The sequence below is a fragment of the Solanum dulcamara genome, chromosome 2 (genome assembly GCF_947179165.1).
Source record: "Solanum dulcamara chromosome 2, daSolDulc1.2, whole genome shotgun sequence".
NCBI classification, from domain to species: domain Eukaryota; kingdom Viridiplantae; phylum Streptophyta; class Magnoliopsida; order Solanales; family Solanaceae; genus Solanum; species Solanum dulcamara.
In genome coordinates this window covers 32311401-32329480 of record NC_077238.1, presented here as the reverse complement: position 1 = coordinate 32329480, position 18080 = coordinate 32311401, and the positions used below count along the sequence as shown (strand labels likewise).

General features: G+C 37.4%; 1 protein-coding gene across 1 annotated transcript in view; it reads left to right on the top strand.

Annotated features, from left to right (window-relative positions):
• The first annotated feature begins 1599 nt into the window (after nt 1–1599).
• Nucleotides 1600–18080, top strand: part of LOC129880488 (protein REBELOTE) — a 49456-nt gene continuing 32975 nt past the window's right edge. Inside the window, exons 1-6 of the mRNA XM_055954541.1 lie at nt 1600–1848; nt 13231–13349; nt 14320–14377; nt 15924–16032; nt 16114–16165; nt 16299–16393. Of these exons, the coding sequence (XP_055810516.1) occupies nt 13241–13349; nt 14320–14377; nt 15924–16032; nt 16114–16165; nt 16299–16393 (423 nt within the window). The 5' untranslated portion in view covers nt 1600–1848; nt 13231–13240. The remainder of the gene's footprint in view (nt 1849–13230; nt 13350–14319; nt 14378–15923; nt 16033–16113; nt 16166–16298; nt 16394–18080) is intronic.

Sequence of the window (18080 nt, the reverse complement as noted above, 5' to 3'; positions counted from 1 at the left end):
TAAAAATATTCTAAAAGTGTTTAAAAATAAAATTAAGACTTCACTGAATTGAATATGCCAATTAGATTATTTTTTTACTTATATAATATTTTGTATTACTTTTAGTTAAATCAATATTATAGTGATTGTCACCTTTAGAAGACATTCAAAGTTACAATATATATTTTTTAAAATTTAATTATTTGATAATCTAGGTAGTTTGAGCTAGAAACATTTAATAAAACATCTCAAAGAATTGAAGACAATTTTATAAAATCAATATTAAAATATGATTAATTCAAATTGAAGTGAATTAGACAAATTAAGAAATAGAAAGTAACTATAAATTTAATTGTCTATGATTTTTAATTATAATTACATCAATAATAAAATTTCAAAAATATGTGCATAATAATTAGTAAGAGATTACCAACAAACTATTAAATTTTTTTTAATTAATAGTAACAATAAATACATAATTTTTTTATATTGTACTTGGGGTATTTTGTTTCTTCCAAGTATACTATTGATTAATACTAGGGTTGTGCAAAATTCAGGCCAAATCAATAACCCGAATCAATTTTTGGTTGATTAGGCTAACATGTTGGAATATTGGCTTATTGGTTCGGGGGAGGGATTACTAGTTCAGAATATTAGTTTATTGGTTTGGATCTTGATTTGGGGAAATGAAATTTTGAGATACCCAATAACCGATAAGACCCGTTACTAAGTCTTGTTTTAATTTGAAGTTTTTGGCAAAAAACATTCCTTAACTAAGAAACAAACTTAAGGTACATCATTGTCTTATAAAAGTGAACAAAAAACATCCCTTATCTATGTCAAAAATTACAATATTCATCCTTCTATTAGTTTCTTGGCAAAAACTAACAGTTATGGTCTAAAAGTCAGCAGTTTGGCACAACTTGGATTCAAGAAAAGACAAAATTCAAAGTTGAATAAACAACATAAAATACTAATACAACTTGCTTAGTTTTGTTATCTACTAATCAATTGATTCAAATTCAATTTGCCAAATGCACACTTAAGCCAAAAAAGAAAAAAATATATCAAGGAATAAGTCTTAATAGATATGAACAAAACAATCAAAGCTACAATGGAATCATTGAAATAAAAGAACTGACAAAAATAAATACAATGAAAAACTTATTTAAAAAGAAAAAAAATTATATATTGATCAAGTAAAACATCCATTTTATGCAATTGTTGAAACATTCATATCATAATGAGTTAGGTTGAAAGATTATACAAAAATGAAGTTTCTTGTACTAAGAATTTCCACTGAAGCTTTTACTTCCGCTGAATCCTCTGCTGCCTTTTTTCATCCGATCCGTTTTCATTTCCGTTGTTTTTGGCCTTTAATGACCATATCCGTTAGTTTTTGCCAAGAAACTAACGGAATGATAAATATTATAATTTTTGACATAAATAAAGAATATTTTTTATTCACTTTTATAATAGAGGTATGTACCTTAAATTTGTCTCATAGTTAAGGGACGTTTTTAGCGAAAAGCCCTTTCAATTTGTTTAATTACTTGAATTTTCAACGCAATTCCTTATTCCCAATTAAAAAAAATAAAAATAAAAAGGAGAACTTATTAGGTCTTAGAAGCCTTAGTCACTCACCTCTCACGCCGCGTCGTTCCCTTCTCAAAGCTCCACAGTCCTCAGTGCTCAGGCGAGACGACTGATCACGATTTCACTGTTTCACTTTCAGATTTTGCTCACTGCTTACTGTTCAGAAGTCAGAAGCTCGAGACTTCGAGACTTGGAGTCTTCTCAGTTCTCACCGGCTCTCAGGACTTAGAAGCTCACAATTTCACTCTCAGAACACCGCTCAGCCGCTCAGAAGTAAGTCTCAAATTCTCAATTGCACTTAATTTCAACATTTCACCGAGATGTTAGGGTTCGATTTATGAGAAAACTATCGTGAATTTCAACCCAAGTTCTCGATTTCCCTCTTTTGTTACTGGGTTTAATTATTATTTTTATGGTTTGTAGCCTTGTTTTGTTGTTACTGTTGTTGTGTTGTTACTGTCTTACTGAAATGCATTTGATCGCTAAGATTTGTTTCTGTAAATTGCTACTATTGTTGTGTTGAGCAGCTTGTAGTGCTGCACTGTGCAGTGTGTGATTAGTTGGAATTGGTCCTCTAGGCGTTTTGTTCTAATCAGTTTCTTGCTCGATGATTAGATGATCTGTACATATGACAGATTCTCCAGTCTTCTGCCTTCAGTCAAGAGCCTGGTTTGCTAGAATATTTCTTTTTTTTTTGAAACTGGTAACGTGTATTCATCAGCATTAAAGGTATGCTGGCCACCTTCAAAAGTGTGATTACATAGATAGCTAATTACAACAAACCTAGGAAATCCACTATGTGTATTTCATCTACTATAAATTGCTCTTTACACCAAAAACATAAAGTAGACCATTTTCCTTTGATCTTCTGAATGGAGTTTGATCTGCCTTTGAAGATTCTCTCATTCCTCTCCTTCCATATAGTCCACCATATGCAAGCTGAGACAGTTTTCCACCATCTCTTTTGGCTTTTGCTCCCTCCCCTTCTGATCCAGCTACTCAATAGATCAGTTGTGTGCTCCGGCATTGTCCAGCTTTCCCAGCTAAGGTGATGAATAAGGACCAGACTTGAGATGTTACCTTGCAGTGGAGGAAGAGGTGGCTGTTTGTTTCAATAGCTTCCGTACAAAGAGGGCATATGGAAGCTAAGTTAGATTTCCTTTTCTGTAAAGCTTCATGGGTAAGGCATGCCTTCCTTACTACCAACCAGGAGAAACATTTCACCTTATTAGGTGCCATGCTTCTCCAAATAACTTTCTAGGGACCTCTGTCTCTTCCTATTAGCTCTAAAAGGCCCTCCAATGGACTATGTTGATTGAGAATTTGCCATTTGTGTTGTGAATCCATCTATAATATCAGGGTCATTGGTGGTCCCTGTGAAGGTTCCTATTCTACCAAGTAGAGCAGCCACTCTTTCAACCTCCCAATCATTCAAAAACCTCCTGAAAATTAGGTTCCATCCCTGATTTGTCCAGGTATCTTCTATTGTGCTATTTTGGTTGGTGCTGATGTTGAAGAGGGTGGGGAAGCCTCTTGCAAAGTGCCTTGACCATCCCAGTTATCCTTCCAGAAAAGGATTTTTCTGCCATTACCCACTTGGAAGGTAATGTCCTTCCCAAGGTTGGTACAGAGGGACCTGATGGTCCTCCATAATCCAGCTCCATAAGTGTCAGTGGATTCGTTAGTGCACCACTAACCATTTTTTCCATATTTTTGTTGTATTACATTCTTCCACAAGGCTGTTCTGTCCTCAGCATATCTCCACAACCATTTTTTTGAGCAAGCTGCTATTTTGTAGCATTAGATTTCTGACTCCCATACCTCCATCTCCTTGCTATGTTGCACTATGTTCCATTTCACTAGGTTGTAACCTTTATGCTCCTTGTTGCCATGCCATAGGAAGTTTCTTCTCAATTTGTGTAGAACTTTGAGTACTTTGGCAGGCATAGGGAAGAGGGACATCACATAGGTTGGTAATGAGTCTAGCACAGAGTTGATTAGAATGAGCTTGCCTCCTAAAGATAGATACTGTGCTTTCCACATAACAAGCTTCTTTTCTGTCTTCTCAATGATATTATCCCAAATATCCAATGCCTTGTGTTTTGAGCCCAATATCCTAGGATGTTGGCTAGAACCTGAATCTGAGTGACTTCATTAATAGGGAAGATGTTGCTTTTCCTCCAGTTTATCTTCAGGCCTGAAATTGCTTCAAAGATGACTAGCATTAGTCTCAAAAAACTGATCTGCTCACTGGTAGCATCACAAAAAACTATTGTATCATCTGCATAGAGTAGGTGACATCTCCAGCACCTCTTCTGTCCTGCTCCTTACTTTGAAGCCTTTTAGCCATCTCCTTTGTATTGCGATCTTCATCATGCTATTGAGCCCTTCCATGACTATGATGAAAAGAAAAGGGGATAAGGGGTCCCCTTGTCTTAGTCCTCTTTCTGCTGGGAAAAAACCAACAGGTCCTTCATTTACCAGAATTGAGAACCTGGTAGTTTTAATGCAAAAGCTAATCCAATTTAGCCATCTTCTTCCAAAACCCATTTGGCTAAGGATTCTGAGTAACTTCCAGTTGATGTGGTCAAAAGCTTTTTCAATATCTAATTTGCACATCACCCCTGATTCTCGGCCTCTCAGTCTAGTGTCCACACACTCACTTGCCACCAAAACTGCATCCATGATTTGCCTTCCTTTAATAAAGGCCATTTGGTGAGGGTTGATTAGCTTATCTATCACTCTCTTTAACCTTTCAGCTAGTACTTTGACAATGATCTTGTACATTCTAGTGATGAGACTTATTGGTCTGAAATCTCAGTTCAGTGGCACCCATCCTCTTTGGGATAAGGGCTACAAATGTGGCATTGAAGCTCTTCTCAAAGATCTGATGTGAGTGGAAATTCTGTAAGGTAAGTAGTATGTCTGATTTCAGCGTTTCCCAGAAAGTAATGAAGAATGACATTGGGAATCCATCTAGGCCTGGAGCCTTGTCAATGGCACACTATTTAAGACCCTCTAGTATTTCATTTTCTTCAAATTGTCTTTCCAGCCACACGTTCTTCTGTGGAGATCTTGGTATTCACTTGAAGGGTGAAATCAGATCTCCAATTCTCAGATTCTTTGTAAAATTCCTGATAGAAGCTTATTATGGAATTTTTAATTTCTTCAGGATCAGTAACTTCCGCCCCCTCCACTTTGAGGATGTCAATGGAGTTGAATCTTCTACGAGCATTTGCCATCCTATGGAAGTACTTGGTGTTTTTATCACCATTTTTGATCCACTGTACCCTGGATCTCTGTCTCCATGCAATTTCGTCGTTTCTGGACACCTCTTCAAACTCTATAGCCAGGTGAATCTTCCACAGTTATTCATCATCTGTCAGAGGTCTAAGGTTCTGGATGGATTCCAGATTTCCTACTTGTGATAGAATCTGGTCCTTCCTTTCCTTCCAGTTGTTCCTGTTGGCTTTGCTGTGTTCTTTGCTAGAATTCACAGATGCTTTCATTACTATAAATCTTAAGAGAGGACACACCACAATAGAGAGTATCATTGACATTGGGCATGAACAAACTTATAAATGCTGTATGTTTGCAACAACATCTATTTATATAAATAGCCCTTTGCTGCAAGTTTAGTGAATGAACTGTATCTGCAGATGGCCACTGAAACATGTTTGGAGGATATTAGACAGACTAACATTATTGTTGTTTAAAAGGCTTCTTGATTTTTGTTTTCTATTGCCTATTGGGGAAAGTTGCAAGTTTAAGGTCTTTAATGTTTTTCAATAAGCTATTCCTTTGATATTTTTTGGGATAAGTTAACTTTAGCTTTGAATTGGATGACTTGGGTGATTTTAAAAACTACTAGTAGTATTATCATTAAAGTTGAGCTATTTTAAAAAGTAGAATATGTATAGAGCTAAAAGTTTGAACATGAGTCTAGTAATTAGAATGGTACATATGTGTAGTTGTGCCTCACGCTGCTCAACTACTGTATATTTATAATTTAGTACACTGATTTTCAATTAAAAAAATATTGTGAAATGTTAATGGTTAAACCGATAACTGAACCGATAACGATCAATAATCGATAACCGATTAACCGATATCTTAATGGTTCTTCACCATTTACCATGTCTACGAACCGATAACCAATAAGTAAAAATGATAACTTTCATAACCGAACCGAACGATAACAACCCTAGTTAACACAGTGCTTCTCACAATTAACATTTGCATTGCCTTCATTAGATCTGGTTCTCTTTTTATATATCTCCTTCATCTTTTGTCTGCGTCTTCTACTCAGTGCTTTTGGTTCTTTGTTTAATCTTGCATCTTGGTCGAATTTATTTGTTTTTTGTGCATCTTCGGATGTATATATATGTTTTCGTATTGAGCTGCCTTTTTCAAACTGAATTTCGGGGAGGGTTTATGGTTCTTTGGAGGATTTGTAATTTTGAGGCCCTTATTTTTTTGGGCCTTTAGTGGCTTTAGCCGCCCTTGGATGGTTGTTAGTTTGTTACACATTGTTTCCTAATATATTGTAATGTATTGTATTGTACTGTATTGTTCTAATGAATGCTGTCTTTTTTTGACAAAAGTAATGTTAATGAATACAATGTTTTGATAAATTATATCGTTTTCCGTCACACATTACAAATTTGAAGCCTACCATAAAAGTAGGGTATGGCATAGAACTACCACAAAACTTTATGGTAAAAGATAAAATATGATTATTAAATTATAAGTAGAGACAAAATGAGAAAAAAAAAGGTAACAACGCGGTCATACCAAATACTTTTCGTGGTTACCTGATGATGGATTTAACAATATGATACAATAAAATTTAGGCGAAATGGTCTGATGGATCCTTGTACTTGTATAAGCTTGTATTCTGGACCCTTCTACTTAACCATTTGTCAACTGAATCCTTGAACTTAATTAAAATGAGACTTTTAAACCACTTTGACCATTGATCGAGCTTATGTGGCATTTGTTTCGCTGACTCAGTTATGGCACGTTGCATCACACTTACAAAAGCAGGTGGAAGCAACGAATTTGCTTTTAGCAAAAATTAAATAATAAAAAGGAAAAAGAAAAAAGCAAAAAACAAAAGTTCCCAACCCTCCCGTTTCTTCCGCTACATCTCCGCCTTCAATGGCTGTTTTTTCCCCAGAGAATTGCATAAATAAAACTAAACAAACAAACCTTATTGTCGTAGCACAAGTGAGTCAAAGGTCCTGTAAATTTTTGAGTATTCTTAATTGTATTGATTCTTTCTCATAATTCACGAATACCTTAGTGAATTGAAGGAAGGGGGAGTTTCAGTGTTTGGAAAGTGGGGTTTATGTAGTCTAGCATCAGAAATGGAAAATCTGAGGAGATGAGAAGTGAAAGAGAGTGAATAGGAATCACAAATTGGGTTTTTCGATGAAACCCATATGGAAGAAGCCATTGATTATCCGGAAGGAGTTTCGATGAAACCCAACCTTCTCTATTAGCTTATTTGGTAGAGACAAAGATGTTAAACGAAGAACAATTGAGGAAGAGGAAGCATAGCAAACCCTAAATGAAATCAATCCCCGTTGATTGTGGTTGTGGGTTGGGGGAGGTGGAGGAAAGGTCAGAGAAATAGCAATTTTCTTTTATTTTTTTAAATAGAAAATTTATTATTTTTGCCTTTTATTTAATAATTAAAAAAAGTTATGAAGATAGTTATGACATGGCATTAATATATCTGACGTGGATATGCCATGTCATTTATGTAAGGGAGAGTGAGCTACACACATGGTTGGACGGGTTTAAGAGTCTCATTTTAATTGAGTTTAGGAGTTCACTTAACAAAGGATCAAGTAGAAGGGTTTACAATACAAACTCATACAAGTACAAGGGTCCATGAGACCATTTCGCCTAAAATTTAAATATCAATCAAAACAAACATTGTATTTAAACTAACAAGAATATATTACAATAAGTAACAACCATCCAACAAGCTGTTAATGTATTTGAGTTGTGATTTGTTCAGTTATAGGCTTTGATTCTGCCTTCTTTCCTCAAGAACCTTGTTTCTGACTTTGATTATGCCTTCTTTCCTTGAGAACTTTGTTTGATTCTGTCTTCTTTATTGCTTATTGAGTATGCCTATAAAAGCTTTTTACTCTTATTAATCAAATGAATGAATAGTTGAACTTTGAACACTTTGATTCTGCCTTCTTTCAGTTTATTTGTTTGCATTTTTAATTCTCTTTTCATTCAATGTTCATAAATGGAAGAACTTCAAAGTTGAGTTAGTGAGGTGGATTCCATGAAAGTGAACCTATTTCTTCACCTACAAATTCAATTGAACTTGAAACTAGTCAAGGTTCAGAGAAAGGAGAAGTCGTACAATCTAGATTAGGTGCTTTGGGAACATTTTGAAAAGTGTAAAGATGCTAATGGAGATGATAGAGCGAAGGTGTAATTATGTGATTGTGATTATAAGGTTGATACATGAAAAAATGTGAAAGTTTGATAATGAAGTAGTTAGGGGAGTTTTAGTTGATATACTCACGGAACAACTACCTTTTATCTTTGTAGAGAAGGAGGGCTTTCAGAGGTTTATGTGTAAAGCCAACCTCTATTTTGACGTCCTTCCTATAGGACAATAACACAGAATTGTTATCAGTTTGCAATGAAGAGAGACATGCTAAATAAATGTTTCAGAGCAGTACAACAAAACATTTGCTTACCACAAACTCATGGACTTCGTTGCAAAGAATTAATAATGTATTTGACCGCTCATTTTATTGATAGAAATTGGGTGTTGCAAAAATGAATATTAAAAAATTTGCCTTTTATTGAGTCATAAGGGTAACGAGATTCCGGATGCTATTGGTAAGTGTTTACTTGAATTAAATTTGGACAAGATGTTCACTATTACTATAGATAATGCTTTTTAAAAATAATGTTATGGTTAAAAATTGGTTAAACGATTAGAGATGTGGGAAACTAATATGATGGGTGGTATGCATCTTCATTTGAGATGTATGACTCTCATACTTAATCTTATAGTTCAAGAAGGTTTGAAAGAAATTGGTGCTTCTATCAAATATGTTAGGCAATAGGTCATGTATGTTACATCATCTCCTACAAAGACTAGAAAATCTAAGGATTGTTGTGAAGACCAAAAGATAGAATGTGATAAATCATTATCTTTGGATGTTCTACTCGGCGGAATTCCACCTACTTAATGTTGGATACAACACAAAACATTGAGAAGGCGTTTGATAGATTTGATCTTTTTGATAATGGATTTGTTGTTCACTCTCTGTTGTTCTGTTTTTCTTTGGTTCTTCTTTCTTTCTTCTTCATAAAAAAAATCTAGTTTCACAGCAGATTATTTATTACCCTTTTAGATCTTCTATTAGATTCTCCATTACTGAGTTGAAACCGAGTTATACTCTCGATCGGAGTTGAACTCAGTTCTCAATGTTGGCTTCACTTTCTTGAACCCCTTCACCATAATGTCGGCTTCACTTGCTGCATTTGAACGTCCACGTATCGGTACTTCAAATACGCTCCTCTGAGATCTGCTCAGCCACGCGCTGTCACGCGCCGCCAGAAGCCGCAAATCTGCGTCGCCACACGCTGCATGCGCCGACGCGTGTGGCAGTTTTCGGTCAGTTTTCGACTTCATTTTTTCTCCCAGTGTGGTCGCCTCTACATTCCGAGGCTGACCATATATTTGTATTCAGTGTTTCCCGGCGAGTGAACAGTACTTCCGGTAGTGAACAGTGTTTTCGGCAGTGAACATGTTTTATTTACTTGGAGTTGGTACCTCCAATAGCCCATTTCCGATATTTTAGCCTTATAAATATTGCTTGCATCGCCTAATTAAGTACCTATCTCACAACTATTAGACTATTGCTAACATGTGCTATACTATTGATTTTTTATTTATCTGAGATTATCCTTTCAGTAGCGTATATTTGCTTTTCTGGCTTTAGTGAGTGATGGTAGACTAGGGTCATGTTCCCGGTTGGGATCGAGGGCCAGGGTTGGGGGGGCTAAGAGGGTTGAGGGAGCTTCTAGATTGAGAGTAGTAGGTCTTGGAATATTGGGATTTTATCGGGAAAGTCCATAGAGTTAGTTAAGATTCTTAAGAAGAGGAAGATTAATATAGCTTGCGTCCAAGAGACTAAATGGGTAGGACCTAAAGCTAAGGAGGTGGACGGGTACAAACTTTGGTTTTCGGGCAAGTCGAGGTATAGGAATAGAGTAGGGATCTTAGTAGATAGCGAGCTTAGATATCAAGTGGTAGAGGTTAGGAGGATAATGACGATTAAGTTAGTCGTTGGAGGGCTCACCTTGAACATTATTAGTGCCTACGCTCCGCAAGTGGGGTTGGACGAGGAGATAAAAGGGCGCTTTTGGGAGGACTTGGACGAAGTGGTGGTCAGTATACCGCCTACTGAGAAGCTATTCATAGGAGGAGATTTCAATGGGCACATTGGGTCTGTTTCGACATGCTATGATGAGGTGCATGGAGGATTTGGCTTCGGGTGAAGGAATGGTGGAGGAGCCTCACTCTTGGATTTTGCAAAAGCTTTTGGATTAGTGGTGGCCAACTTGAGTTTCCCAAAGAAGGAGGCACACTTGGTAACCTTTCGTAGTTCGAGGGCGGCGACGCAAATAGACTTTTTGCTCCTTAGAAAAGATGATAAAAGCCTCTGTATGGACTGCAAGGTCATACCAAGTGAGAATCTTACGACCCAACATAAGCTATTGGTCATGGACTTGGACATAAGAAGGAAGAAGAAGAGGGTCGTGGATGACCGACCGAGGATTAGGTGGGGTCGTTTGACTCCGTCTAGTGCCCTAGAGATGGGGGAGAAGCTGATGGCCATATGGGCGTGGGCTAGTAGGGGGGATGCTAGCAGTATTTGGGATAGGACAGCCAGCTGCATTAGGAAAACAGCTAGAGAGGTGTTGGGGGTCTCACGAGGCCGCTATGGTGGGCACCGAGGGGATTGGTGGTGGAATGGAGAAGTCCATGGAAAGGTAGAAGCAAAGAAGCAGGCATATGTAAAGTTGGTAGATAGCAAGGATGACGAAGAGAAGCGAACGAACAGGGAAAAGTATACGATGGCGAATAAGGAGGCGAAGATGGCAGTTTCGACGGCTAAAACGGCAGCCTTTGAATGCCTTATGCAGAACTAGAGGACAGAGGCGGGGATAAGAAGCGATTTAAGCTTGCCAAGGCGAGAGAGAGGAAGGCACGCGACTTGGATCAAGTGAAGTACATCAAGGACGAGGATGGCCAAGTACTGGTACAAAAATCCCGCATTAGACAGAGATGACAGTCATACTTTCACGAACTCTTGAATGAAGGAGGGGACAGAGACTTTGTGTTGGGAGACTTGGAGCACTTCGATAGGCGTTGCGACTTTGGGTATTGTAGGAGAATAAAGGTTGAGGAGGTTAAGGGAGCTGTTCGTAGGATGTGCAGGAAAAAAGCGACCGGACCTGACAAGATACCTGGGGAATTTTGGAAGAATGCAGGTAGGGTAGGATTGGAGTGGCTGACTGCGTTGTTTAATGTCATTTTCAAGACATCGAAGATGCCGGAAGAATGGAGGAGGAGTACAATCATTTCCGTGTACAAGAACAAGGGAGACATTCAAAGCTGCAACAACTATAGAGGTATCAAGCTGCTAAGTCACATTATGAAAGTGTGGGAAAGGGTGATGGAAATGAGGGTGAGGAGAAGTGTGTCTATTTCAGAGAACCAGTTTGGATTCATGCTGGGGCGCTCGACTATAGAAGTCATTTATATTGTAAGGAGATTGGTGGAGCAGTATAGGGAGCGAAAGAGGGACTTACACATGATGTTCATTGACCTAGAAAAGGCCTATGACAAAGTGCCAAGAGAGGTCCTATGGAGATGCTTGGAGGCAAAATGTATACCTGTGGCGTATATTAGAGCGATTAAAGACATGTACGATGGAGCTAAGACCAGGGTAAAGACGGTAGGAGGGGATTCAGAGCACTTTCCTGTTACGATTGGGTTGCACCAGGGATCGACTCTTAGCCCGTTTCTATTCGCCCTGGTGATGGATCAATTGACAAGACAAATACAAGGTGAGGTGCCTTGGTGTATGTTGTTCGCGGATGACATAGTCCTGATTGACGAGACTCGCAACAGAGTTAACGACAAGTTGGAGGGCTGGAGACAGACGTTGGAATCTAAAGGATTTAAATTGAGTAGGACCAAGACAGAATACTTGGAGTGCAGGTTTAGTGGCCTGCCACGTGAGGCTGACGGGGAAGTGAGGCTTGGTACCCAGGCCATTCAAAAGAAAAGAAGCTTCAAGTATCTTGGGTCTATTATACAAGAAGATGGGGATATCGATGACGATGTTTCACACCGTATTGGTGCAGGGTGGATGAAATGGAGGCTCGTCTTCGGAGTGCTGTGTGACAAGAAAGTGCCACTAAAACTCAAAGGCAAGTTCTACAAAGTGGTGGTTAGACTGACTCATGTTCAGAAGATGAAAATCGCGAAAATGCGAATGCTGTGGTGGATGTGTGGGCACACTAGGATGGATAGAATTAGGAATGAAGATATTCGAGACAAGGTGGGAGTGACATCGGTGGAGGACAAGATGCGGGAAGCGAGACTGAGATGGTTTGGGCATGTGAAGAGGAGAGACACAGATGCTCCAGTGCGGAGGTGCGAGAGGTTGGCTATGGACGGTTTCAGGAGGGGCAAAGGGAGGCCGAAGAAGTATTAGGAAGAGGTGATTAGACATGATATGACACAGTTGCAGCTCACCGAGGACATGACCTTAGATATGAGGCTGTGGAGGACTCAGACTAATATAGTGGGCTAGGTGGCTTATCTTTTCTCCATAGTAGTCGTAGTTTTGCTATTTGTTTATTAACATTTGATTTCTGCATTTGATTACTGCTTATATTTGTTGGTCCGGTTTACTTTGGGTATCCTATTTATCTATAGTAGTTAATGCTCCTTTCTTTCCGGTCTTTCCTACCCTGAATTTCTCGCTCTCATTATTTATATTTTTATATTGTTTTCGATATGATTGGCTCTACTGACCTATGTCTTGTTTTCCTTGTTTCTCCTCTCTTGTTCTTCTCTCTTAAGTCGAGGGTCTTTCGGAAACAGCCGCCCTACCTTTCAAGGTGGGGGTTAGGTCTACGTACACTCTACCCTCCCCAGACCCCACATGGTGGGACTATACTGGGCTTGTTGTTGTTGTTGTTGATTTGTTGTTCACTCATATTTGTGAAGATGGCAGTTTTGCATGTCTAATTGAATGTGATGATTGGGTGAATGTGAGGTGCGATTTTAACTAGTAGGAACATCCTAATAGAAAACCAAGAAAGTGCAAATAAAAAAAGAAAGATAAACTTACTAGTCACCTTACTCGGGAAGTTATTGCCCTTAAACCCTTCAAACTCCTCTCTTTCATACTACAAGACAAAGAACTAGTGGAAAGAGGCAACAAGCTGAACAACAACATGACCAGTATTTCGTCAAATCATCAACTGCATATTAAGGTTGTCTCTATGTGTGTGTGTTTGTTAGCAGGATGTGAACAGTTATGACGTTCATTCAAATGCTTTGTTGATTTTCATTTTTGTTTATTACAGGATTAATTAGATGGGCAAGCTAGGGAAGAAAGCGAGGAAGTTTGCCAAGAAGAATCTTCCGTCGGTGCTTCGAGATCGCCGGAAGAAGAAAGCTTTATTCAAAAAGAGATATTCATCCAGTAAATGTTTCTCTGTGTGTGTGTGTGTGTTTCTGTGTCTTCTTGAATGCCTTATTCATTAATTAATCTTTAGTTTTTATTGCGGTAGTTTTATTAGATTTAGAGGTTTTTATTTTGCAAGAAATGTCACAAGACTAAAATATGCGTAAGCCATTGTTTTAGAGGCTTAAATTGGGCACACTTCGAATGGTATGTATTTACATACAACTTTTGTATTTGATAGATAGATGAGAGTAATTGGGAAAGAGGAAGAATTGTGATGGGGTTGTTCAGTCTGCTGCAATACAAATTTTCCTGGATTGCTTTTATTTAATTGAAAGAGTTTCTTAAAGAATAATATTCTGATATTCCAAGTAAAGGATTTTTCAAGTTTGCACAACTACTCCAGAAACTTATATTCCTTTAAACTGAGTAGTGAGTGTAGAGGTGCATCCCAACTTGAAAGCTCTAGTTCTTCTAGGGAACTCATGGGTGTATGAGAAGTAACAGGAAAGATTACACAAATGGTGAGTGTTGTCTGTTTTATCAATGGCTGTAACTTATTTGTTTTTTATGTACTTATGTCAAAAGTTTGACCAGATGGATCAAGTTTGCTTCTCTGTTTTGACTTCCCTGGACATCTTGCCACTATTTTTATTGTGCAAGTACATTTATTGAGATTGGACATTCATATGAATAGCTTTATGACCTTCCCAACTTGAAAGTTCTAGTTCTTCTAGGGAACTCATGGGTGTGCGAGAAGTAACAGGAAAGATTACACAAATGGTGAGAGTCGTCTGTTTTATCATTGACTGTAACTTAGTTGTTTTTATATACTTATGTCAAAAGGTTGACCAGATGGATCAAGTTTGCTTCTCTGTTTTGACTTCCCTGGACATCTTGCCACTATTTTTTACTGTGCAAGTACATTTATTGAGATTGGACATTCATATGAATATCTTTATGACCTTGAGTTCTTTACTTATTGTAGAAAATGTGCAGAGTAATGTTGAAGACCAAGCCAATTTAATACACCACTCTAATGAAAGGTGAATTTAGTTCATATATTAAAGTTGGATACATGCTGTTTTCTTCTAAGGCTGGATATTTTTGTCCTCTTCCTCTGTTGCATCTTCTACTTGTGGCTTCATTTACTCTAAAATTGAATACTGATGCTAACCAGTTAGCACTTTTAGATTTGTAGTAAATATTGGACTTGATTTTCCAATCTAGGTGAAACATAGAGGGGATTGTTTTTCCTGCAATGGCATGCAGTAAGAGAGTTGAGATGTGAGAAGAATATGAAGCTCGGGGAAGGTCCTAGGTCACAAATAAAGTAGAACCAAATGCTGCAAATATATTTTTTCAGCTAGATGGGTCACATCGATCATAAAGACTAAGATCTTTCGGTGATATAATCTGATGTCATCAAACTGAAAACACTTTACAGCAATTGATTTCATTGGACCTCTCATTGCAATTGAACACCTCATGTTTTTATAGACCGATCATTTGTACTAGAAGCTATATGACTAGTAAATCTAGTTAGATAATTACAATATTCTCAACCTAAAAGATTGTAATGTCTCTTGGATGATGTGTCTAGTCAAAATTAGTAGTTTTTTTTGACTATGCTTAGGTTGTCACATTCTCAGAGTTAGTTTACTCAATTCTTGTGCCTATCCTTTCCTTAATAAGCTAAACGTCTTTTGCAGCATAAGGACCAAGAAGCCTGAAGCTATGCTCATGTTTCTTTCCAGAAGAACTCTTCATTTTCTCTTTTGTTACTTTCCTTATCAGCATTTTGATTCAAATAATGTTCTGGCAGTTCTTTGTTATTGGTGCTCTCTGTTTTTTCCCGGTTCCTCTCTCTTTTGTAGAAACCACTATCCAAGACTTGCAAGGGATGTTTATGTAAAGGAAAAGATGTTGTTTAGGGGTACACACACAATGTTTCTTACATCAAACCGACAATATCTCATGATATGGAATTGTAAAATCTAAGTTTCTCGCAATGTGTTTCAGCTTGTGGCTTTGCCTTTCTTCAGTACTTCAATTTTTCAGCATTTGACCCCTTGATATCATCAAAAAAGGACTGTTCAACCCAGTGTTGTCAAAGAAAAATAGCTTTAGAAGTGCTCAAGGTCTATTGGGGCTTTAAGCACAACAACAATGGAAGTGTTGGTGTTAGTAAAAGAAGGCACTGTGAAGAAAAAGAAATAAAAATCTATCTATCGTGCAAGAAACTAACAGATTCTTGATAATGTATCTCTCTGCTGAGGTTATCAAACAAATACATCTCTTTGCCGATTAAATCTGTTGTTTAGTACTGCTCGATTCAAGATAGAATTCTTGGGTAATGAGGCACACATCTTAGTCCTTTGCCTACGCTGAAGCACAACTTAAATGAGGCAAAGCACCTTCCCTGAGCTTTTCTGAGCTTCAGTGTTTTTTAAATGAGCTTTTAACAACACTGTTTCATCCCTTACAAAAAAAAAGGTCTGTTCATCCCTTGTAAGCTGGAATTTTTGTTCCTGGTGTCTCTATCTTTCACGTAAATCACATTAGTTATTGACTAGTCATAAGTTTTCTCAGAAACACTGAAGTTGAAGCTTTTGAAGACTTGCCTCTTGAGACACCATTCATGGAAAATGACTGTGATGCTGTTGCCGATTCTTCAGACAGTGATGGATACCTTTCGGAGGTTTCAATCTTCAATTTAGCAATCATCTGTACTTCAATGTCTACTTTTGCTTTGTCTAAACTTTTTATGGCCATGTTTCAGGATATAAGCTATGAAAATGAAACAGAAAGTGAACCTGGGAAACTTTTAGAAGGTCCATCGTCTGACTTAAATGGGATCATCTTGTTCTTCTGTTCCTTATCTTAACATCCCTTCCATTATTTTTTTATTTCCAACTTTTCTCCTTTCAACAGCAGAAATCCTCTGATTCACTAATGGATGTGCAGGTGATAAATGTACTAGTGAATTGATGATGCAGAATATAAAAATTCAGGAAAATCTTGCTGTACAAAAGAGAAAGCTGGAAAGGCTGAAGAGGAAGGTAGGTTGTTTTTGGTAATTAAATCTATTGTCTTTCAAGAGTTCTAAAGATGAACCTTGTGGATTTACAGAAACAACAACAATAGCCCAATGAAATCCCACAACGTGGATTTACAGAAAAAGTCTTATAATATTGTACCGAAGTGCTCAAAAGAATTTTCTGGGATGTGAAAGAGTAATGTATTTAGTTTAAAATATGTTACATCAATACTAAAATGATTGATATTAAGTTATGTTAGTTTAGGCTGTTGAAGAAAGAAAGTTATCCATTTAACATCAAATTGTTTTGGATGATGAAAAAGAATAGTAGATCAACTTCCTTCTTGATGGAGGAATAGAAAACATTTTTCTCTTTTCCTCATGCTTGTAATTTGACTGTAATGGAAATTATTCAAAGTGACTAACCACACAAGGAAACTACTGGGTCTTTTGCCAATCTGAGATCTGTTAACACATCTTCTCTTTGATGGACAGCTGATGTTTGGGATTTTTTTGTGATGGCACTAAAGAACAAAACTACAAGGGCTTTTGCCAATCTGACATCTAGTCTTTTCATCTTTTCTTTGATAGGAAGCTCATCTAGTTTTAACGTTTCTAAATAAATATGCCTCAAGTATAGCCAGTGTAGACTTCTTTGGGATTATGTGTTAATACGCAGTTGATGTACCATCTTCTGTTCTAGAGTGGTTTATTCTTTTGAATCTGCATTCCTTGATGCTTATCCCAAGATATCATTTTATGTTCGTATGTAGTTTGTTTGACATTTTTATGTTGGAATGCTTTCTCAAAATTATTTTTATGTAATTTTATTGGAATAGTATACCAAAGTATTGTAAATAGTACACTGAGCTTCAATTGATTGAAAAATTCAGTCCTGTAGGGTACAATAGTTCCCTATGTTCATGGACTGGGCTACAAGATTGTTCTTATACCAATGTGTATAAGTATGTAGTATGGGTACATGCAGTAGTTTGCTAATATTTGGTGCAAGAAGAAATGACATCAGAAGAATGACCATCAACTTTATGTTGCTGTGGCTTGTCACATGATGTTAGCAGCTTTAGATAGCAGAGGCAAAGATTACAGAAAGTGGAACCAATCCAAGCAGCTGTATGTATACCTGATGATACAAAATTTCAACATCCACATAAGATTTGCTGCCATCTGCTTGAAACAAGGTGAGAGGAAAAACAGTATAATCTTCCCAGAATTTAAGTTTGATAATTATTGGGAGGATATTGCAAGAAAGATACGAAGATTTGATGATAAAGCTAGACTACCAAATGTTCTTCAGTTTTATAGTTATGCCAAGGCAATGTAGTTGATGAAAAAAGGACATGGCTTGTGCAAATTGTTTGCAAAACAAAGAGCAGCAGGGCATATGCAAATTGTTTGGTAGGAAATTTTCGAATGGTTTCAACGAAATTCCAACCTGCTTTGGTGTTGCGAGCTGGGTACACTACAAAGTATCAAGTCGATCCAATATACAAAGTGCATTGGTTTCACTTTTTATTTGAGCTTCATTCGAAAATGAAGGCTCAGATGATAAATGTTGGCTTTGGAGATACACGAACACAACTTTGGATTTGGATTTGTGGGAATCGAAAAGTGGATGTTATTAGGGGCTCCTTTTCAACTATGGTCTGACATGTTCTTTCAAAATATAGGGTAGAAGTTTGGGATTTGCT